This window comes from Sminthopsis crassicaudata, chromosome 1 (assembly GCF_048593235.1).
Source record: "Sminthopsis crassicaudata isolate SCR6 chromosome 1, ASM4859323v1, whole genome shotgun sequence".
Lineage (NCBI taxonomy): Eukaryota > Metazoa > Chordata > Mammalia > Dasyuromorphia > Dasyuridae > Sminthopsis > Sminthopsis crassicaudata.
The window spans coordinates 172,265,398-172,290,149 of NC_133617.1; the positions used below are offsets into that span (position 1 = coordinate 172,265,398).

The window sequence follows — 24,752 nt, forward strand, 5'->3', positions numbered from 1 at the left end:
TTTATTTTTTAAAATAAAATTCTGTTTTGATTAAGGAAAAGATGGTGTGTCATTCTTTTAGCAGTAGAGACAATTTTTTATCCAAAAGAATACATTGTGTTTTATTGTGTCATTTGTCTGAATACAGACTCAGTGGAATATCTAAATGATACCCTGCTCTGAACTCCAAGTTGAAAGTAAGTTTTTATTATACTTGAGGGAAACAATGGGTTCAGCTGCTTATTGCAAGGAGCAATTGTCAAGGGAGAGTTAAACTCAATTACTGTAACCATACTGAATAAAAAATACTGCCAAGAACAAAAATACGCCTGGGTAAAGACAGCCACTGAATAAAAAAAATCGACATAAAGCGTATCAAATATTTATTTATCTGGGCAACAAAGGACTATGATACATTGACAGGCATGGAAACTACTGCCAGCACAACTCAATACAATACAACTAGAACTGCTTCCAATATGGCCAGTGGAAATACAGGATACCAGGTGGTCCCAAATGTTTGAAGTTCTTTGAACAAGAAAAAGGGGTGGGAGGGAATCCCTAACCTTGGACTAAAGACAATTTTCATTTATTGCTCTGATGATGCTTTTAAGGGAAGACAGTGGAGAAAAATAAAACTTTTTTCCTAAATCCCATTCCCAACCCCATCTTCATGACATAAGGTTTGTAAAACTGCTCATGTTTTAAAATCATTCTAGGATCCAATATCACTTTTAGAGTTCAATGAATGTAAATGTAATACTAATTATATTTTTAATTCATTTTATTTCTCTCTGTTTTTTAAATTTGTTCAGCTGCTTCATTGTTGTCTTAACATGCTACAACAGATCAAAAATCATGAATCCCAGAGAAAAAAAAAGTAATCCCCCAAACCTTGGATTTCTAAATAAGTACCATGAGCCACATGAAGAACTAAGAGGGAAGATTTAAATCCCACTAAACAAGAGGTAAACGAAATCACCAGATAAATAAAAAAAAAAGGTTTAAAACAGACTCACCATATTTACAATTCCCATTAAATTACACATAAATAAATATATACAAACATGAACACTGATTCCCTTATAGAATAACTGCAAATTGTGTTGTCATAAAACGTTCAAGTTGGTCGCTTTACCTTGGAGAGGAAGAAGTTCTATAACTGAAGACATGACATGGAACTGCATGGATTTTGTGTTCAAGTTTATTCACAATACTGATAAAAATGTCATTATCCTTTTTGCCTTTTTTTTTTTTAATATGGCTACAATCTTAACTGAAGTAATGTAAGGGGAGGTGGTGATTCAGTCCCATGAAGCTCATAGAATTTTTTAAAATTTTTTTAACTGTTTTTTTTTTTTTTTTAGAAAAAAAAAAGTTCTTTCTTTTTATTTATTTTTCTGTTGGTTTACTTAAAAAAAAAAAAGTTCACAAACTCAGACAGAACTTTTCTTTGCTGGCTCCACCGCCTGTTCTGTTCTCTTAGGCTCCAAACGGGGGCGAGGGAGTGTTGATGATGAAGGGGGAGGAGGCAGAGAGGGACTATGAATCAGGATTGTAGACAGAAGAAAGCATTCTTGCAGACTCAGAGAACAGAATGGGCAGCAGTCGATCGCTGATTCCAGAGCTGTCGCCTGCCAGGTGGTGGTGATGGTAGGTGATGAAGGAGAAGATGGGTGCAGAAGAGAAAGATGGGAAGAGGTGAAAAGATGAAGCAGGGTGGAGCTGAGGAGAAGGAAAGAAGGAAATCCTCACTTTCGGTGTTTCTCCTCTTTGTCACCACTTTTGGCGCTGTTGTCTGTGTGGCTGTTGGGATTGTTGCTGAGGTACATTTTGTCCATGGCCTTGAGTGCCTCGGTGAGATAGTTCTGCAGGGCAGTGACTGCTGCGCACACTGCCGGGCTGCCGAAGCCATGAGAGATGAGGTTGAAGTGGGTCAGGCAGCTCTGAATGCCTGGCTCTAAGATAGGATTGGGCCTTGAGTTCCCCAGGGGAGATCGGTCCTGAGCCAGCAGGTCGGTGAACTCTTTACAGATCTGTCTGAAGCACAAGTGGAGCAGAGAGAGGTGGGAGAGAAAGAGAAAAAGAGAGGGAAAGAAAGAGAAATGAACCATTGCTGTCAGCAGCAGCAAGAGGGGGGCACTTTCCCTGCTAGATTATATAATCATCTGGAATACAAAACTGGGTTTCCCTGCCACCAAGCCAAAGATGTATACATGTAGATAATGTAGTATCTTACATTTTATTTTTTCTATTGACCATTTAAAGACTCAGCAATATTTCTATGCATTTCTCAGTGGGCCTATACAGGCAAATATATCCCACTCCATGTAATTATTCATCCTACCCTTTACCTTCATCTCACCAAAACAAGTATTAAACATTTCTCCCCTCAGACTCATGCCTCAAACATACATCTCAGACACTCAAAGGCACATGTGTACATACATGCTTACAGAAGGAAGTTAAAGAAGAGAAGCACTGCTCAGCAATAGATAAATACCTTCAATATGATCTATCTATAAGCTCTCACAGTAAAAAACACTATGATATATCTCCACTGGGTACAGTTCTTCCTATAGTCACTTGCCTACGATAAACTTTTTAACCTTTATATAGTCCCCTTCAGTGAGTTGAATATTGAAAGAAAGATACTTTGAGTTTGGTTTACAATTGTTGTTGTTGGGTTGTTTTTTTTTTTCTGTTTGTTTGTTTGTTTTTTTCTGACCAAAAGAACAGGATGCAAAAGGGACAATTGAGAATGACCTATCTAGGACAGGTACAATGTTTATTTTATCCTTATGCTACTTTCCCCCTAAAAACTACAAAAAGAAAGCTGAGAAATTTTCAAAGGGAGAGTGGGTGAGGTTGAGGGTGTGTACACAAGCATACATGTGTGTGCATGTGTTGAAGGTGAAAGGAGAGGAAAGAGACTAATTTTCAAAGCAGAAAAGCCAGGTTGGTACTACTTGCAATGAAAAACCCTCCCTGCCTAATTGAAAGGAAAACTAAATCAAAGATCTTGCCCAGTTTGCCTCACAGGTTTTTCAATGTGCTGATGGGTAACTGAGTTTAGGGAAAGTGAAGGGGTAGAGGGAGTTAACACTGGGGAAAAATGAATCAGAATGACAAAGAATAAATAGGAAGAACTGGCTATCTATAAGCTTAGGCTATCTCTATCTTCCCCACCACAAACTGCCTTTATCTCAATCTTTCATCAATTGCATCCTCCTTTGTAACCCTCCTCCAGCTTCTACCCTCTGGCTCTGTGCCCTTTGGTGACATCTCCATTGGTAATTAAGGTCAATTAAATAAGCCTTTTAATTTCCAGAAAACATATCAACTTTTTTTTTTTTTTTTTTTTTTAAACATACCACCTGGAGAAGCCTTTTTAATTCTGGTAGAAATAAATCCTGACTGAATTTTGATGTAGATGTAATTTTGACCATTTTGAATCCTCTTCCATAAATCCCCTAAAGCTTAAAACATCTGAAATCATGGGAAAGGGGTGGAGAAAATGTGGCAGCAGACAGCAAGGAAGCAGGCAAACCTAGAGAGAAGGTAGTAAGTAGTTTGGGGTAGGAAAAGGAGCAGGTCTGAAATGGGCCAGCATCTGGTTTGTGTATTTCATGGGTATGAGCTCCATGTCCTTGGAAAATGCCTCCTTGAGAGAAAGAAACTGATATATATCAGTCCAAAGCCAAGCTTATTTCTCCTTTGAGGATTTGGTCCTGATTTTTTAAAAACAATATAGCCACTGAAATATAAAGTCATCTACTATCATATCCCCAATTAAGGAAAACTGCTAAAGGGCTGGAGAAAAGGAAGAAAAAGAAAAAGGACACAAACTGAACTTTACTTCTTCCTTTATAACAGATGATACTTTGGTAACCTACAAAATAGTTTAACTACCTAACAAGAAAAAGAATGGAGGATAAATTAGGGAAAGGGAAAAAAAGGTTTTCCTTTTTTCTCAAAATGCAGTTATACCAACATTACAGAGGGAAATGTCTTACTTTGTAGCTAGAAGCATGTTTTTTCTTGTCACTTGCTCATTGGGATCGGAATGTTGTCGGTTGAGAAATTCAGCTACTGCTTTGGCAGGGAATTCAGTTTCACACACGTACCCAAAATCCCTGGCTAGGTGTACTGCTTCTCCTGGCAGAAGGTAGGAAAGACAGAGAAGTGGGAGGAGGTAGAGAAATATGGGATCAATACACAGATATACAACTATGGGAATAACTGAATTCTTCCTTTTCCCAGTTCCCTTAAAAAAACAAAATAAAACAAAACAAAAAAAAAAAAAAAAAAAAAAAAGCCAGGCAAATCCAAAACTGGGAGGAGGAGGGGTCGGAAAGCGAGGGAGGAATGCTGTTTAAGTATTTTATTTTTCTTCTCTAGGACCAAAGGTCAAGATACATAAATATCATAAATTTTTCTGCCCTCCTTTCCCCTTTTCCAATAATGATGGTTTCCTAGACACTGTTAAGATGTATCTTTTATAACAAACTCCCACCCATAAACACATTAATGAATGATAATCATAATTACTCTAGGAGCTTTTCTGAAAAGAACAAAATGCTTAAAATTTAACCTTGTAGTATTTAATTATTTGTTCACCCCCAAACGATTAACCATGAGAATTTTAGGGTCACTCTACTGAGTCTGTCTGTTTTGTTGATTTTCAAATCTTTGGTTTTAATTTCCTGAACCAGTTGGTTTTTACTGCAGGGCTTCCTGCCATTAGCTCCAGCTCCGGAAGAACGCATGCGCCAATTAGAGCTTCAAAGCTCCGCTCAGCGGAGCTTGTTTCCATAAAATGGAGCAGATCATAAACAATAACAGTATTCTAGAAACTCCCTTACTGCCATAGGACTCAGATCCCCAACCCCAACACTTACTCTTACACTAAAAATTAGGCATCACTATCAACCTATCTACAGATCAGCTCCTTGTTGGTAAGTGTGGTGGGGAATGTGGGCTAAATTTCAATATTACTGTACATGGGTCTATGGCATAGAACAATAATTTAAGATAACTATGTTTTCCACCTCTAATAAAATCAATAGGTTTAGTTATTCCTAAGTATATTTCTAAGTATATATTCTTAAACTTTTTTTAAAAAAGGTATCTATCCCCAAAATGAATACACTGAAATATATCCTATAACTGGATTATAATTTCTTTATAAATACAAGGATTTTCCTGATTGACCATTACCACTCCAATTTACAAAAATGTATATAAGATTTGCTCACTCTACATATAGCTGAATTTTTAAATTTGCAAGGCATTTTAAGTGCTTATAATTTTTTCCCCTTTTGAACTTAAAACATTGCCAACAGGACACAAATAAAAGCAAGCTATAAATTCATTCCAATATAAGCAAATTTAGGCAAACTTGATAATGTAAAAAAAAGACATAATCCACTACAAGAGCATCTGTCTCTTAAGCTATGATAAAGTTCTGTCAGCCTATTTTTGGTTTTGTTTTTTAAGAAACAGCAATAAGATAATCATTCCAGTGATGCTTGTATTTTCTTTGACTTTTTACATTTAAATCAATAAAAGTCTAAAATAGCTCAATAATATTTTTTCATCTACAGAACAGCACAATGGAATAATAAAGGGACATTTGTTTAGAAAACCAGAACCAAAAAGGGAGTGTACCTCTGAGCTTTCAGGATAGTCTTAAATCAAGACTCAGGTCAAAGATTCCCAAATTAAGTCAGGAAGTAATGGTCACGCATTTCTTAAATGCAGATGTCAGAATAACTTAAATGATTTACTTTTGAGTTCTTTAAAGGGGACAGAAACTTTAAATTTAAGAATTTGCAGTACTTGAAATTTCAAATTGTTTAAAATCAGAGGAGGACTGGGAGATGAAATTGGGTGGTAAAGATGAAGAAGGTCAGAGTAAAGGGACCATTCAAACACTTAATTCTTTATTCCTAATATTTTGGACTAACCAAATTGGCTCAGAAGGAGAAACTATGTAACTAATGGAAAGTATCATTAAAATATCATCTTCCCCTATGAAAACATTTTCAAATAAAACAACCTCCTCCTAATACAGATGTGAAGGTACTTACCTTCTACTAATGATGTGAGTAAGGTGACATTGGCTGCCTTACGTCTTCCTGCAGGAAGGTTTAATCCTATTTTGTCCAATTTTTCTCTTAAAGATCTTCCCCCATTTTTAGACTTTGCCCTGTTTCAGAGACACAAGAATTTAGAATGATGTGTCTGTAATTCTAACCATCACTTTTCCCTAAGTTATTTTGAAAGTTACCTAATGAGAAAGGTGGAGGGTTCATCTAAAGGAGTAGGAGTGAATCATATGAGAAGTTACACCAAAAGAACAGATTTGATAATATATTGAAAGATTCGTTCTCTAAATCTGAGGGTAGGAGGAAAGCAGCAAAACAAATGCTCCAACCAAACAACCAATATCCAGCATTTTAAGCAATTTTATAATTGGAATTATTTTTGAATATTTTACTTATTGCTGATCCTAATAGCAGTAACATATTAGTTATTATTAGTTACTTATTAAACTAACATTTCTATAGTGCTTTGAGGTTTGTGAAACACTTTTGATACATTATCTCATTTGATCTAACCAAATCCCCAGTGGAGTCTTTAAACTCTTTGGAAGTTCCACTGTAGGGTTATTCATACAGTGGCCAAAGTTATCATCACTCTTTTTTTCTTGCCATCGCTCTAGCGGCAATGGGAAGTTCATTTCACTAACTGTTTACACGGCATGTCACCAGCCTAACTACAAATGTCAAAAAAAGAAAAAAGAAAAAAAAAAAAAAGAAAGAAAAAGCAACCTTAAAGAATTCCACCATATGGGGGGAGGGGGGGAAAAAAGGAAGGTAATTCTAAATAGATGTCTAAATAAACTATCACGCACAGAAACGAGTTGAGATAAATTGTTTAAATGAATCACCATATTAATTAATTTCAGATTTTATTCCCTACTCAAGTGCTCTTTAATTGTGTGGATTAGATTATGTTCCCCTAGGTAAACAGTCCCTAATTTAGGGGTGGGCAAAGAGAAAAGGAAGAAAAAAAGGCAGATGAAACTGACAAAAAAACAAGTTAGCATAGAGGGAAAGAGATGAACTAATATATAGCTACTTGGTTTTAAATGTTTGAAAATAACAGTGCAATCTACATCTAGGTGCAGCTTTGTAGGTCCTCGCACGCATATCCGTTTTTAGAATGGATTTGGAAAGTCATTGGGCTTATTTCTTGGAAGAATGAAAGGGAAAGAAAGGCAGAGAAAGCAAGAAAGCATCCCCTTCAGTAGGAGAGCAATTGTCCCGAGGCTCTAATCGAGCAGGTTGGTGGAGCTCGGGGGGCAGTTAGGACAGAACCTAGAGAATTGTCCTTAAGGAGCCACTATTTCAGAGCGGGGCGGGGGGGAGAACAAGGAGGTGGCCCCCGGCGAGGGTGGACCATCAGGAGTTAGAAAGGCTTGTGTGCTCGGGCCAAGGGAGAACAGTGACCCTGCGGAAAGATACTCTTAAGGGCTGGTTTTTGCACCAGTGGCTGTGACCAAAGCGGAGGGAGGGAAAGACCCTAATGAGAGCGCGAGCCCGAGACAGCAAGAGCGCCCGGCGCTAGGCGGGGGCTGAAAAGGGAGGAGGATGTGGGGGAGGAGGGTGGGGGAGTGGGGGGGTGGGGATTTGAAGAGTCGAGCAGGCAGGGACTGAGAAGCGCAGGCGCGGCCTGCTCTCTCCGCCCCTCCTCCTTATGTCGTCCTCCTCTCTCCGCCTCTCTTCCCAGGGCGGGGAGAGAGAAGGGGAGGAGCTGGCAGGGAGATGGGATGGGATGGGGTGGGGTGGGGTGGGAGAAGGAGCAGGAGCTAATCGCCGCTCTGGCGCAGGCGTAGCGTGGCTCCTGTAGGTTGAGCTAAGCCGAGCCGGGCCGGGCAGGACCGGACCGAGCCGAGCCTCACCTCCGGAGCACTCCACCCAATAACGATGCGTTGAGACACTCGGGAGGAGAGAGGCGCCGCTGCACTTCCGCCACCGTGACCTTGTACTTCGAGGTGGAGCTGAGGAGCGAGAGGCGACCCGGAACTGAACAGAAGACCTCATTGGGGTTCACGACGCCACCAAAGAGGTTGTCCTTGTTAATGGGGATGGCGGAGACGGCGTTGCTGTTGGACTTGGACAGGGATACGGGGCCTGCGGAGAAAGATACGGGGAGGCTGTGGGCGGGCGCCGGGGCCACCGAGGACCCCCCAAACCGAGCGAGTGAACACATCCACCCCAGAAGCCGGCCCTGGACCCCCGACCTCCTTTCATCCCTCTTCCTATCACCCCTTCTCCCCTTTTTCTCTCTTCCCTCTTCTCTCCTTTTCTTTCATCTTGTCTTCCTAACCTCCTTTTTCTCTTCCCATTTATTTAATCTTCTTTTCCCTTTCTCTTCCTCCCCTTTCCTACGTTTCCCTTATCTTTTCCACCTGTTTCCTTTCTTTCTCCTTTTTCTTTCCTCCTCCCCCTTTTCACTCCATTTTAATATCCATTTTTTCCACCTTAATCCTATCCATCTTCTAGTTTTTCTCTTCTCCCCAGTTTTAAAGTTATGTCATTAATTCTTCTCACTCTTGCTTTAGGGGTGTTGTGCCTCCCCTTCCCCAACGTGTCCATTTTCTCTCTCTGGTTTCCTTCTCCCTCCCTCCCTCTTTAAGTGTTGAAACTGTCACCATCAAGAGATGGGTCAGGAGCTTTTCCCTGAAATATACAGTCATAAGCATATAAACTCTTCCTACAACCAAGTCTGGGCAGCAGCATATACGTTTTCATATAAACAGGGATAGGTGGTATATCCGCTCTTGTACTGAGATCGGACCAATCTCCCTCTAATTCGTTTTATTTGTTAAGTTTGCATTTGGGTGGGGAAATTAAGTTGAGGGCTTTGCATCAAAAAAACAAACAAACAAACATTAATTCTAAGTTGGAGGGAAAGAGGTATGTGTGGAGGATGCACATCAGCTGATCAGTAGTTGTTCTTGGTTTGGTTTTGAAGGACCCTGGTGGTAGGGTGGAGGAGAATCCTCTCAGTAAGTATATTTTAGAGCTGAGGAGAGAAGATTCAAAGAGGATTTTGGAGAATTGATGGAGAACTCAGTGGGTAGAAACAAGGACTATAAGTGAGCTTTTGGGTTAAAGTAACACTACCATTTATAAATGATGGATGTTTGACTGATAAAATGAGTCCTGCGTTTCAATTTTTGAAAAATGTTCAACATTAAATGGGCAGGTATTAACAGCCTGAACATCTGAGGGCTTGTAGAGAAATGTTAACGAGTCAAACTTCATTAGATTACATACATAATGTGCTTTGTTTTGAGAATTTTTTAACAAACTGCAGACTAAGTAGACCTCTGGGAGTAAGAGCAAAAATTGTGTCCTTCCTCCTTAAAAATTTCACACATTTAATTTTAAAGCTACTGTTAAATTCAAAGCCACTGCAAAGTGTATTGACCAGTTTCATTTCTAAACACAAACATACTCAGAACCATTTAAATAAAATACACTCTGAATTTTAAATTCCACAAAAACACATCAAATATATATTATATATGTATGTAAGCAGTCTCATACTGTATAATATTGCTCTTCTGTTATGTGTTTCTTAGTAGGAATATTCTAAATGGGGGGGTTAGGTTTTGGATAGATCACTTGTGACATTAATAGCTCTGGGGAGGCTAATAGAGACAATAGGAGTTAAACGAACTCTGGAGATTACTAATAAAAGAGCCAATTATCATGTCGACTTGGAAAGAGCATCTCTTAAGATTTATCCCTTGCACATCTAATTTGACGTGACAAAGGCTTCACAGACACAAAAAATGAAACTTTAAACTAGCTATCTGTGTACTGATTAGGTTTAGAAATGAGAACAGTTTTATATAGCAACATCCTCTGGTGATGAAAAGAATTCTGAAATAACACTGCCAACAGAATACAGAAATGATGTTGCTACCTAGAGCAATAACATATAAATACACTCATTCCAATCAACTTTATTTCTACTAACTAAACACAATACAAATTACAAATCCATGCAAATCACTTTATACCTTTCTAACCTAAAACAATTTGAAAATTACAGTTAAATCTTGGGAAGAAGGTATAAAATTGAACCAAAACCCAAACTTCTTTGCGCCTAACTTAGAGTAACAAAAGGTTTGTTTAAAACTCCATAGCCAACAGAATAAGAAATTAAAAAAACAAGAAAGCCATTTTGTTTCTAAGGAAAGCCATGTGCCACTTTTAGCTATTATCCTTATTTCAGTATAAAAATTTGTCAACTATTTCATAAGTTTCTTAATGTCCATGGGCTTTTAGTCCCCAGTTATCTCATGAAATTAATTGAAATATATGAAACCTTTTAAAAAGTGAGATACCACTACACAATTAACAAAATAATTTGTCATATTAAAAAAAATTCAAAATACCAACAGAAAATGAAACATAAATCCTGCTAAAGGATAAAAAGCTGATATTTCAATATTGCTGGTCCATGCCTATCTATTTACTACCTGCAAGCCTTTAGGAAATCCTTTAGAAAGAGAGAGAGAAAAAAATAAAGCTCTGTAAGTTCTTTTAAATAGTACACTGCCTGTAAGGACATGCTTGGAATGCAGAAGGAAATGGCTTACCTTTCTTAATTACAGTTTGATCTGGGATGTTAATACCGGGGTCTTCTACATGCTGCAACAAAAGGATACGGAGGGATTTAAATGTATAATCATAACAAAAGGAAACGAATGTATGGGGATAGTGGGGGGGGGGGGGTGGTGAGGAGGTTGTAGAAATAAAATTTCCCCTCCTATATAATGACATTTATATATAAACATCTCATGTTGGCTTATTGGAATTTTCAGCTTTGCAAATCAAGAGGCTTCAGTGCAGACTGATGGCCAAACCCTCCCACCCCTAGCATACACATACAACCCACATCTCAATATATTCTTTGGAAATAAAACCAAGAGCCTGGATACCTTATCTTCGACAAAGTACAATTTAACCTTTAAATGGAATCTCACTTAAGTTTGGCGCCTCATCACAACCCCCCCCTTCCTCCTTCCCTTCTCTTTCTCCCCTCCCCCCATATTAAGATTTAAGTATGCAGCCTAACTACAGCTCGGCTTAAGGCTTTCGGAAGCTACAAAAAACAATGGAAAGTAGTTGATGAAGTAACTAGGGAGTAATGAAAATCATTTGGAAACATTTTAGGTAGTGCGATAAATAGCTAACGAATATTCACTCCTTCCCTTTGATAAACCAAAAAAGAAAAAAAAAATGTACTGAATAACTACAATACGAATATAATAAAGACCCTCAAATTACTGTTCTTCAGGCTCAGGTTTGGGTGTTGCTTTTTTACAAATGGATTTTTGTGTGCTGGAGTCAAAACGTGATTAGAAAGTAAAATGAAATCATGTTTTCTAATTCAGAAACTGACAGGCAATATAATGTCTGGCTGTGTTTACAAATTAGCACCAGTGCTGCTGAGATAGAAGATTTCGCAATCGTTACCAAACACAGGCATTACCATTTAAAAAACTATTACTTCCTTCTCTAGTCTTTGTCCAACAATAATACTGATTCAAACATTTTCCATTCTGTCTTGGATTTATGCTCCTGTTAATTGTGCCTGATCTCAATGATTCCGGGTGGATGGTACTAAGTTGCTTTATTACAGGTTTTATTATACTCAATGCTCTCATTTGTAACTTGCCTAAAGTGCTTCTGGATTTAAGTATAATTAAATTGAGAAATGTTCAGAAATGACTACTGCCGCAGTTCTTGTGTTTTAACTATATGGGGAAATATGATCCCTTTATGCATGCACCCTAAACCCATAAAGTAAATGTAGTGTGGCATAATACTTTTATTTGTGTTATTTCTAGACATATTCCATACAAGGAGAACTGTTAACTTTAAAATCCCACTGAGATATTTATGATTAATTTTAACCAATCTACTTGATTTTTTAAAATATTAAGTAGTTGCAGAACTGAAAAATTGAAACCGACCCTTTTCCTGACCCAGATTCCTTTGAAAGAAACTTGTTTTAAAGGTAAAGAGGATAGGTTTCTTTATTTTTATTTGATCACTGTTAATTTCTCCTCACCCACTATTTTCACCAGAGTGCCTTAATGTTACAGATGTATTCCAACTACCACTGGGTTTACAAAAAGTATAGCAATTATAATTCATAGAATTGCCATAAATGTGGACCATAGTTTTGCAATTTGGATATTTTGAATAAGGAGTGTAGGTAAAAATTCAAGATTTTAGGGCACAATGTTATAACCCTCAATTAAAAAAAAAAAAAAAAAAGCAAAAAAAACTCATTCAATTAAACCATTTCCTCTGTGGACAATTTTGTTTCAGGAAGAAACCATGCTGAATATCAACGGTTTTTTTTTTTTTTCCATACATATATGTATATATACATATACATGTGTGTATATACATACATGAATATATGTGTATAGAATGTATCCCAAAATATTTTGGATCCTATATATATGACATATATGCATATACATATATACATATATATATGTATATCTGATATAAACCCCCCATTGTGAAAAAAAAAAGTGCCTATTTACCCTTCAAGCCTACTAAAGATAACTTTTCAGTGGTTAGCTTTGGCTAAGTATAAGCTATAATAAATTTCCTGCTCTGTCCAATTTACCAAGGGTTTCAAGATGACCAAGAAAACAGAAACAGGGTAAGTTTATCTGACCATCATCTTTGTAATAATGGGGTTATAATCATTAAACTGTCAGTAGACATATTGCTAAAATATTTGATACAGTAATTTGGGATAGCATTTTAACAAAAATCACATCCAGATACATTTCCTCTGAAAAGTGACTTTTTCAGGAGCTGGCTAAAGTTTTAATAAGATTATTGGCATGTTCTAATTCTATTTTAGAAATTGGGAGGGGAACCATAAGTATACATTTAGAGCAACAAAGATGGTTTAGGTTAAATTTCAGAAGGTATTTTCAAATTAACAATAGTTTGCATTGTAAATAACAAATGTATCAATGCCATGCTTAATTAGAATTTTAAAATTGTATTGATAACTAAATTAGAACTAAACTATTACTCAATTAATCTCAAAACATTTAATTTAATATAGGGTATAGCAGGTCTTGATAGACTTTGATAACCCAGCTAATGATTTATGAGGTCACTAGCACTCCTAGTAAAAAATAAGGCAGTATTTTAATATACCTCTGGTCTGATTTGCTACATACTTTTTTCTTTAACCATGATTAGGTTGTGAAAATGGTTATTTTAAAACTTAACATTTCACCACTTTATGTAACCTGGAAGAACTGTTTTTCTTCGAATGCTATTTTTACCCACTTTTTTTTTTTTTTTAAGCTTTTGAGGGCATTTAATAAGCTCTCTTAGTTGTCTAACGTTTTTTTTTTTCCCCAAGACAGTGAGGAAATCCCAAAAGTAAGGCCTTGTGGTGGTATTACATACTCCTCCAATCGGAACAGCTATTGTCATAGAGAAGGGAAGATACTGTCAATGATGGCTTTAATTTGATTTATTTATATGTAGTGGAAATGTTAATGCATGCATTGTTTGTGGGGAGCAGTAGGAACCTATTGTTCTTGGTGGAGAACTCTCAGCCACTTTTTCGTTTGTTTTGTTTGCATCTTCGTTTCTACCGAAAAGAAAACACCAGTACCAAGGTTCTGTCACGGCTTCAATCATTCTATTTAGTCTTAAATAACTTTTCTACTCTGGAGGAAATGAGAAGCAGGAAAGGAGGACATACCTTCCCCTTTCCCCAAGACCTCAGTACGGCCCTTCTTTGCACTGAAACTACCTTTAATTGGGGAAGGAGGGAAGGAGAGTTTCTTTTTCTTACCGGTACATCTTCTATGGCATGAGGTATTGAATGGATCGGAATGTCTCCTAGTCCTGAGCTCAGCCCATGGGGTCCGTGCAGTAGATCCTCATGTCGCCGATAATCCCTTCGAGGATCCAAGCCCGATAACTGATGGGGTAATCCCCGATGTGTGTGTAACAGCCCAGCTTCCTGGCTTTGTCTCTGTCCCGGCCAGCCTGGGTGCTGTGGTTGAGGTTGGGCGTGAAGAGGGTTCAGGCTATAAGGATCATTAACGTGGGAATAAGGATCTTGCGACTGGGGGTAGATGGGCTGGTAGGGAGGGGGAAAGTAAGGAGGCTGGAAGTCTGCGTTGGGCGTGTGAGAGAGTGGAGGGGCACTCGTATAAGGTGACTGACCAACAGTTCCCAACTGGGGTAACCGGGCAGTCCCATTGCTGGTACCATCGTGACGGTCCTAGGGAGAGGAAGAAAGAAGAGAGGGAAAACAGAGCAGATATAAAATCTGAGTTGCTTATATTAAATCGGTTTTGCATAGCTTACTCATGAAACTTCCAGGTTCTCGATTTCTGATTCTTTTCAGCCGCCGGAGCAGCCTTTTAAGATTGTCTGTCTATTAACTTTCTGGTTTCGGTGGAAAGCCCCCCAAAAGTGAAGGACATTTTCAAAATTTCCAATTGAATTCTGGTATAGACTAGGGGATAAAGAATACATACCTATATATTTCTTCAAATAGAAAAAAATAGAAAGGGGTCTTCTAAATTTGAGAAGGTTCAAATGCCACACCAAACCTCCCTTAAGCAAAATTAAAAGTCCTGGTAATTAAACAGTAGAACCGCTTCCTCTTCCTGCCCTGGAATCTAACTACAGCCTTATTATTGTTGTTTACCTATTCAATTTATTTAGAGGAATAATAACAAATACTCAAATATTATCACTTCTATTTACATAGAAACATTTCTCAAACCAGCTGTAATGAAAACACAAGTTTTAAATTATCCTTTTAAAGAACGCTTAACTACGGATGGAGACATCTGTATTCTCCCGTCTTTAGCTGGGTTGGTAGGCATATTAGCCTTAAAAACAAAAAATAATAATAAAGACGTAAAAGGAAACGATGAATTCATTTCTAATTTTAAAGAGAGAGATACAGCTTCCCCTTTTCACTCCCACTCCCCTTAAGGACAAATGAAATGACTTGATTTTCCGCTTTACCATCGAAATTGAGTATCTTTCAAAATAGCAGTACATGGTTGATTCTATGGAATTCAGTATCCTATGAAGTTCAGGTGCTTGGAAACACAGGAGCAAAGTATTCAGATGACCGGTAGTATATCAGGATAGATTTTTTTTTAAGTGGTTAAGGATGAAAGCTAGACTCTTGGAAATACCACGGTAACAAGTGAAAACGTAGGGAAATGAAGACGAATATGGCAAGAACAAGCCTTTTGATCATTGGCTTGAAGCAGTAGGTTGGTAAATGAGGGAGGGGGAGGAGAGTGGGGAGGGACAATACATAAGACTTAAGGATGGAAAAGAGAGAAAAAAATGAAAAATGAAAGGTGTGTGTGCGTGCATATGTGTGTGAAAAGTGCCCTTTTTCAGGAACCCTGATCGTGAAACCCAAAGTCCAACAATATTAACAACGCTAATATTCTAGAGAGAATTCCCGAGGAGAAAGGGGTTAAAAAACAACAACCAAAGCAAAACAAAACTCACCATCGCTGAAAAACTGTGTACTAACATCTGCGAAGTCTGGGTTAACGAGTCAGGGCAGAAAAAAAAAATCAAGAGAAAAGTGACCGATTGCACATACATACACACACCCAACACAAAAGAGAAGCGAAGGAGCCCCAGTTCTATACTATGACTACAAAGTCACAACGCCGGAGACTCTGGAGAACAAGAAAAGCACGACTATAATCCATCAGAACTTGAACCAATTCGTGCTGGTGCCCTTCATTGGACGTTGAAAACTCGATCTCTATTCTGTCGTGATAGTATAATTCAAAGTTCTTAAAAAAAAAAAAAAAGTGTGTATGTGCTTGTTTCTTAATCCTTTTCTTTCCCTCTTTTCTCCTTCTTTGACTTAGCGGCTGCTTCACTTGAGCTTCTAATAACAGAGATCGACTGCTTTCCTTGAGACTCCTAATAGCAGATATTCATGACTATTAATATTACACGAATACTTAATAAGGGAAGAATGGCTGGAAATCGAGCGTGAAGCGAAGAGGCAACTCAAGGCAGAGTCTGTTCTAAATGACGTCCATTGAATGAAGAATCAGTGTATCTAATCAGAGATGGGGAGAGGGAGAGCTAGAGACAAAAAGAGAGAGCGAGCGAGAGGGGGACATGCCGTGGCGTCTGACGAATCACAGGGAAGGGGCAACATTTTAAAAGGTTGCAGGACATGCAAAAGTGAAAGAGAAAGAGCTCTGGAGAGGAAGACAGAGGGAGAGGAGAGAGAGAGAGAGAGAGAGAGAGAGAGAGAGAGAGAGAGAGAGAGAGAGAGAGAGAGAGAGAGAGAGAGAGAGAGAGAGAGAGAGAGAGAGAGAGAGAGAGAGAGAGAGAGAGAGAGAGAGAGAATGTGTGCCTGCATGGGAGAGAGAAAGAGAGAGTGTGGGCGAGGGAGAGGAACACAGAGTGGGGAGAGGGAAGGGAGGGAGTGGGAACCACATAGACGGAGGGAGGGAGGAAAAGGGGGGAGAGAACGAATGGGGGGAGGGGAAAGAGAAAGGGAGGGCAATCAAACCAAAAAGAGTGAGGGCAGACCTCAGGATGCTGCTGCTGCTGCTGTTGCTGCGAATATCCTGCATTATATGCCAAGGGCTGAATCTGGGCGGCCGCTTTGCTTTCTGTGCCAGAGTCTCTCCCCTGCCCTTTGGTACAGCTGTCTGCTCCGCTTTTCTGCGGGGCAGGAATCTCGGGACCCCTCGGTCCCCCGCCGCTGTCGCCGGCCGCCGCTACCAATACCTCCCCGAGAGATCTTTCCATGGCTCTGCCCAGGACCCTGACCAAACAGCAGAGACCTGCCCGAAACTGGGAACAACGAGGCATCCAGAGTTCTGCGTGCTCCTATCACTCTCTTCCCTCGGCCTTCATCCCTTTCTTCTCCCCACCACCCTTAAGGGGACGCCCTTCTCGGCCCTACTCGGGCTTCGAGGTCCGGGACTGAGGAGTTACTGCCCTCAGGCTCTCTTCCTTTCCCCTGATCCGCCAGGTCTGGGTGCCGTCTCCACTTCACCCAGCTCCCCACACTACCCCACCCACGAGCAACCACTCTTTCCTGGCAGCTCGGCGGGTGACTGAGGCCGGGAAGAAGGAGAGCAGAGATGGCCAGGACTGCCCCCCTCCCCTCCCAGAGTATCTGCGGAGCAGTGGGCTGGGAGCTCTGCAGGACAGAAGGATAGGGAGTTCTTCGGACCCAGGAGAGAGAGAGAAGGAAAAGAAGCCAGCCCCAGTCCCTCCACACACTACCACAAGCTAGCTCCCCAGCTCCGGGTGCAAACCCGTCGGACTGGCTGGGCCACTCCTGAGCACCAACTCCCCCCAAAGATGACACGCACATGCTCGAGCTGTGCAAGCTTCGCCGCCACCACTGTTGCTGCCAGTCTGCCGGGTTATCATAACAACGGGCACTTTGCCTTCTGCTTGTCCTACAGAACTCCTGCGCACCTAATCAAACAGAGCTCTAAATCCTGCACTGAAGAACGGGTTACAGTCTCTTCGACACACAGCCACTGGGAAAGTTGCAGTTTTCCTTTGCTTTATTTTATTCTCTCCCGCCCTCCTCTTCTTAATCTTTCAGCAGCCAGACTATGCCATCCGCCTCCTCTCTCTCTCTCTCTCTCTCTCTCTCTCTCTCTCTCTCTCTCTCTCTCTCTCTCTCTCTCTCTCTCTCTCTCTCTCTCTCTCTCACACACACACACACACACACACACACACACACACACACACACAGCACTCACATTCACAGTGAATGTTCCAACATTCTTTCCCATCTCCACTCAGTTCCTAAACCCCTTATGTAGGCGGCTCTGTGTCCGATTCCTTTATAAAGCTTAGAAGGACTGAGACTTCCTTTGGAGTTCATCCCCGGTCAGAAGGAGTCCCAATACCCCTGGCCTAGGGATTTGGAATTGAAGTCAAATGTTACTTTCCATTTTCCTGGTCTGTTTCACACTAACTAGAGCAAACAGTTCTTCTATTTCGGCCACAACAACAAAGCCAGCTGACTTTCTCGTTCCCTCTTTAGTGCTCATACTTATATACGTGTGTCCTCATCTGGATCTCAAACGCACTTTTCTATCACTTTGGGAGGGAGGGGGGAGAGGAGAAAAGGAAAGATAAGCGCTGGGAAGGGAGAAAGATTTCTAGAAACAAGAACTAAAATAGTCCCCAGAAAAGGAAAAGGCGCGGGGGAGGGATGGCCGAGAGACATATCTTTCGGATAAACCTGGTTTCTAATTTCAAGTGAAGACAAGATATTGTTGTTCCTCACGCAAACAGCTCCTTTCCTGAAACTTTCAGAATCAAATGACAAAAAACATAAAAAAGCTAGAATTTCAACTTAATTATTTAAGTGATCCGGCGTTTTAGTTGATTCACTGGTTCCCTTACTTTATGGTAATGGAAGGCACCGAATGAGAACGACTATAGAAACCTCAAATAAGACTCTCAAATGAATGACTTAAAAACGCCCGGACCCACAAGGTACACCACAATTAAATCTGAGATTGTGCCCACGAGAAAGGGTTGAGGGGGAGGGGAGATCCTTCTCGTGGCGGCAGTCGGCACCCGGCTTCAGAGACGCCCGGTGTTTCCATTGTCTCCACTTTATTCCTGTGGCAAGGCTGATCTCAAGATCTATCATAGTGTCTGTCCCATCGCCCCGTTCCATCCTAGGACAAGGCGCTGAAGGTGGAGAGTGAAGCGAACTCGAAACATAGGTCGGATGCGCCAGCAAGCTCCCCAGCTCTCGCACTTGGTGAAACTAAGTTCTTTCCTCTCTGAGGCTCAATGGATTTTCCTAAGTTCTTGATCGTCTGACCCTGACGTGAGACTCAGCTACTGCTGCAAAAAAAAAAAGCGCTGGGCTGACAATCTCCTATATTGTACCTGATTTCAGCTGCACATTAGACGCCAACTAATTACTCGAATAATGCTTTGTGTTCCAGTCCGCTCCCTCCCCCACTACAAATCTTCATATTCCCCAAATCAGCTTCTTCGCCAAAGATTCTTTTAAACTACCCTGAATTTCAGCAAATATTTGGGCTGGGGCTAAAGTAAGCACTGGCACAGAGAGAAGCTTATCTTTCCTTTCTTTTCCGATTGACTTTCAGGAGCTCCACGAGTTCGAATAAAGCACACCACCGGTAGCACATGCTTCAAAAATTCCCGCAGATCTCTTTGCTCACTTTCCCACTGCTTCTCCAAATTTTAAAATTAGAAAGAAAGTAAAGAGGTAAAGAGGGGGAGGGAAGTAAGGGGAAACACTATCCCACTTTCCCGAGTTCTGGGTGAGCGCTCCCTAATCCAATGTCACTCCCTCGGATTGCCTGGTTTGGCGGAGAAGTAGAAGTTTGTCCTACACGAAATTCGCAGATCGATGCATGAGACAAAAGTCTCAGTGACAGCCTATGGTGCCCCTGGACTTGCCCAGACCAGCAAAGAGCTTACCTCACAGTCTTCGTATTTGATATTATCCGTCAGTTTCCAAAGCATTTTCATGGATTGGCGTGAGCAAATTTGTTTCTCTCTGCCTTGCACCAAAGTGGAGCCACTCTCTGTGAAAGCGCAGAGTGCAGGCTGGTGGTGGAAGGGAGGAGGAGGCTTGTGGGGAGAGAGCTCCTGTGTGCGCTCGGAGATCTCCCTCTAATGGTAGAAACTTTTCCCTTTTCCAGCTCTTTACCAACAGCCTAATCGCCTCATTAGCATATCAACAATAGTCCAATTGCTCTCCAGCACAAGAACCTGCAGCAATGGACTCAGGTATATAGGACTCACAAAGCGGGAAGCTTCCTCCCCAAAGCTCTGGGTTGCTTTGGAGAGAACGGAAAATCTTCGCTGCAGTTCCTTTGGCCAATTGACTTTGCACTGCCTCTACCCTCTCCCAGACCCAAGATTCTTCTCTCTCTCTCTCTCTCTCTCTCTCTCTCTCTCTCTCTCTCTCTCTCTCTCTCTCTCTCTCTCTCTCTCTCTCTCTCTCTCTCTCTCTCTCTCTCACACACACACACACACACACAGACACAGACACACAGACACACACAGACACAGACACACACACACCCTTACACAGTGATTTCCAGGGAAAAGCTTAAAAGAGATGTTAAAAGAGGTGGGTGAACCGAAAGTCAATACTATTGTTCCCTAGTTCGGAGCTAGTGGACAACAATTTTAGCCTTCATAACCAAGAGAAGTTGCCCTCGTCACCTTCCATAATTTTTTTTTAGCACTAAAAACTGTTCCCATAGCATTTCAAGGAAAATAAACGAGCTATATTTTTGCCTTATACACAATCTCATTCTTTCCAGGAAGGGACTACTCTATTCTTTCCTCCCCCCACGTTAGTGTGTATGTGTGTGCGAGTGTGTATGTGTAAATTTTCTTCTAGTTTGATGGAAGTTTTTTTTTTTTTTAACTCTTCAGATGTGTTCTGTTATTGTTTAATTCCCTTGTGTGTAAAGTAATTTTTTTAAATTTTATGTTTTTATTTTACACAAGTTTCAAATATAAATTGATTTTCCTGTAGAAATTCTTTTCTCTCCAATGCACATTTATTCCTCTCAGAGTTAGTATGAAGTTATGATCGAGTGAGAATTGAACTCCTTCAGGTCATGGGATTGTAGGTAAGAGATTTCTTTAAAATGTAACTCATGATAATATACACATAATCATCTTGCTAGTGCCACAATACTTCTATAATACACAAAGACAACTATGTAGTGATGTATACATAATATACATAATGTATACATATAAAATATGTATATGTAAAAATAAATGATTGGAAAACAACTCTTAACTGAGCTAATATGCTTCAGTTTTCCCAGGATTTCCATTTTTAATTAAAGCATGGAAGTCCCCTCTATGATTTGGTGATGTTACCAAGGTGACTCACAACACAGTGCCCTGGCTGACGGTGGGAACCTGTATAAAGCTTGGTAGTTGGTTATCTAGGGCTCTCTAGATCTAGAAAGTTTAACTGCACACTCTATTCAGTGCCTTAATATGCTTTGGCAGTATTAAAAATGTTGATGTGCTCCGTAGACATGTGGGTTTCCTGGGTTGTGCTTTCACATTTGTTTTTAAAGAAAGTTTCTCTATTTTCATTTATTTGTCCCTCCTTTTTCCTTTACTCCCCCCCACAATCCTGTCTTTCTTTTCTACCTACTTCTTTCCAGTTTTCTTTGCTCCCATTTTTTCTTTAACCTCTCTCATATCTATAAGGTATATGTCCTTTTCCTACACCACGGAGATCAACAGTCTGATTTTGTTTGGGACCATGTTGCACAAGTCACACTGGCTGGTGCAGTTCTCATTGTATATGAGTTCACTTCATGTTCCTATGGTTGTGTGTATACCACAGAGTTGTGGGCCATTACAGAGTTGTTACCAAACAGGTGGAAGAGGGCAGAAGGAAAAGTAATTCATTTGGCCAGAGGAATATATTTCCTGGACCAGATAGTATCTAAAATCTAGAGCAAGGCCACACTAGAAATGCTGATATTAAACACTGAAGAAGCTAAGGGAAAACAGGACTACTTTGAATGGGACTCAGTGTTCCTGATCTACCTAGAGTTCTTTTTGTGTCCCTATTTCTCTCCCTCTGAATTCCAAATAAAGTATCAACTTCCAAGGCCCCACCTTTGATTCAACAAAAGAATAGACTGGAGGTTCCTATATTTGATTATATTAAATTCAGTTTTCAAAGGAAAACATTCAGGGACAATGCACTGTGGTCAATCAAAAAAACATATGTAATACTATGCTCAGCAAATGAAAGATATTTTCTCATGTGCATAACAGATACATACATGCAATGTTTTAGTCCTGATAAGTCTAAGCATTGCCTAGAGCTCCTATATATGTTAGGAGGTTCCTTTTCTTCAAATGAAGGAAAGAGAGTAATTTCCATCAATTCTTCCTTCATCCCTACTTGTCCTTTCAACTCCTTCACCTACTCCACCCTTCCAGGTCCCCTGGCACCATTTACCTCTGAATAATCCCAAAACGTGTAAATTGTTGTTCTATTCCTATTGAGGTTGCAATTGAGGTGCAGATTAGGGCCTGTAGTTTATGCAAAGAGGGATGTGGGGGTGCACCTCTTTCATTAAAGCACCATCTCGAGCCAGAGTCATCCAATGGAGCCAGTCGGGACCAGATTAGTATGAACATCATTACCATGACAGCTTGCTTCATTGCATGTGAATGCAAGGCTACAGCTAGCTACCAGGATTGCGCCGCCAGGCTCTGAGGGGTTCTAACGGGCGTGGAGGGAGCCTTCTTTGGGAAGCAAGAGAGCAGATCCAGGGAGGGAGAGCCATCTCCATTACCATATCTGACGGGACTGCTTACAGCCAGTCGGGTTATAAGTCCCTAGAGGCCCGGGGAGAGACTCATCTTTGAGTAGGGGGAGGAGGAGAGTGTGTGTTGTGTGGGGGGAAGGGCCAAGCTGATTGTGTTGAAACGACTGAACCTCTGGGAGTGAAGTTCATACTACTGTCTTAATATATAGGCCACATGTTCTTTATCGTAGGCTAGACTCACTCACACACAGCTCGCTACTAGCCTCCGGTGAATTGTATTCTCTTTCCCTCTACCATCTCACCTTTCCTTTAAAAGTACAATCAGACCCTACATTTCAAAACAAAACCATGCTTAAGTAGACAGTAAGGAGGAAAGGGGGGCTGGTGCTACCTCAGTCAATTGCGACCTCTCCAACTCCTGCATATCACATATGAATTCTAAAACTCCCGTATAAAGAGAATTAGGAAAAATAATAATCTACCCGTGGAGAGAACCCATGGTTTGGCTTGAAAGTTCTCCAAAAATTTCTGAGGATCCAACCACGTGGTTTTGAGGTGATTGATTCCGTCCTAGGCTCATCTTTAGGGAGTGTATAGTTTTATGTGGACTTGGATTCTGTTGGTATTGATATAGAATGCCAGACCTCCAAAGTTAGTTATTCTTCAGGAGATGCATAAATGGATTGGAATTAAGTAGAATAAAGCCTTAATAGTGTGGAAAATGTCGTATCGATAAAAGAAAGAGCAGAGGAGGTTATCTTGAAATTAACATTTTAAAAACAAAGCTGAGAAGGGAAGGGGAAAATGAAACCTTGCCTCAAAAACTGAAGACAAAGAAGGAAGAGAAAATCTCCATAAACTTTTCTCCTGGAAAAGAAGTAAAGGTTCTAACTTCTAACTACGGTGAAGAAATATTTCCTGGAGACCGGCTTCACTTTTATTTCCGAAGATCAGAACATTCTACTGGAACCACACAAGTCATATGAGCATGTCAAGTCTTCCTTATAAAAGGCCTTACTCAGCCAGGGCTAAATGAGGATTTCAGCGGCTCAAGATTATAATTCAGGGACTGATGAGCCGCTACTCGACTCTCCACCATCACCCCCCCCCAAAAAAAAAACCTACCTAACTCAGTCCCTAACTCAGGTGAACAGGCCAGAAAGTGGGAAAACACAGCCAGCACCACAGAAGAAAGGCGCCTGGGGCTGCAAGTCGGAGTTTGGGGGAGATTTCGCTGGTTTAACTAGTTTAGTTAACTAATATTAAAGTAATTGAGACCTAGAATGACACTTTAGGTTCATCTTCTGGAATAGAAAACATCGTTTCCTATGAAATTCCCTCAGCAAGGCCACACAGCTTCCTCAAGATAGTCCAAGCTGGCGGGCCTCTGGAGAAAGTTAGCTTCTCCAAGTTAGTATTTAGTTCAGCATCTGTGCAAACTCTTCAAAACACACCCAAATTAAACGCCTCCCGAAGCGACCCCACCGCCCTAACCTCTCCTTTTCTCCTTTCTTAATCTCTTTCTGGGCTCAGAAACTAGGTTAATACAGGTAAGGAAACAGTGCAGGTGCACCAAACCCTAATCGAAGTGGAATTTAAAGAAAATGGAACTATTCCTCTCCACTCTGCCGCCCCCCCCCCCAAAACAACAACAACAACAACAACAACACACAATTCCGAAATCATCTCTGCTCTTCCACTTTTTGCTCTCTAACTCCCTTCTTCGATCTGCCCCTCCCCCGCCCTGTCTCGGATTATTCATTCACCTGGGTTTCTATTTATTTGGAGGCGGAGGGGGATCTGAAAATGGGGATGGGGAGGAGCAGGGGTCTAAAAAACTAGTGCCTTACTGAGATTTCCCACTTTGCTCACCTGTTGAGTCTGCCCTATGAACCTAGTAAGACTAAGGGACTGACCTCTACCAGCTCCCATTCCCATTAACCCTGCAGCCAGCGGTCTGTTTTCCTCTCCCACAAGGAGCGCTCCTTTGCGCTGCGGGGCGCGGCTCGACTTCGACTCCCCTGCCCTGGGCCAGATCGTTTCCTCCCCTGACTCTCAGCCTCCCCCCTCCCTTTCCCTTCTCCCTCCCTCTCTCCACACCCGCCCACCTCAGCCCAATAAAAGGGGAAACCCCCCCTACCTGCCAGTCCCCCATTTTGGCAAGTAAGGACATCTTGGCTCGGCGCTCCTGGCGACAAGGTCCCTGCCGGTCATGGACTGGAGGGATCCGCCGGGGCCGCTCCCTGGGATCGCTTAGGCAAATCCTCCTTTTTTACCTGCACACGAACATCTCACCTGGTCATAAAGAGCTGAGTTGCTACCTGCCGACGCA

The 24,752-nt window shown here is 40.9% G+C and overlaps 1 protein-coding gene across 6 annotated transcripts; it reads right to left on the bottom strand.

The window, feature by feature from the left end:
- Nucleotides 1-345: 345 nt before the first annotated feature.
- TFAP2A (transcription factor AP-2 alpha) lies at nt 346-24,752 on the bottom strand. 6 transcript variants are annotated; one of them, XM_074271314.1, is made up of 8 exons: nt 16,665-17,375; nt 15,612-15,647; nt 13,915-14,349; nt 10,664-10,715; nt 7,949-8,180; nt 6,072-6,190; nt 3,996-4,137; nt 346-2,019 (listed from the first exon to the last, which is right to left on the bottom strand). In XM_074271314.1, the coding sequence occupies exons 1-8, from the start codon at nt 16,947-16,949 to the stop codon at nt 1,731-1,733; spliced, it is 1,590 nt and encodes a 529-aa protein (XP_074127415.1). In that variant the 5' UTR covers nt 16,950-17,375; the 3' UTR covers nt 346-1,730. The 6 variants fall into 6 exon arrangements, with proteins under 6 accessions (XP_074127415.1, XP_074127450.1, XP_074127435.1 ...); XM_074271328.1 differs by having other exon boundaries at nt 1,802-2,015; nt 16,665-17,394; XM_074271349.1 differs by lacking the exons at nt 15,612-15,647; nt 16,665-17,375 and adding an exon at nt 24,561-24,752.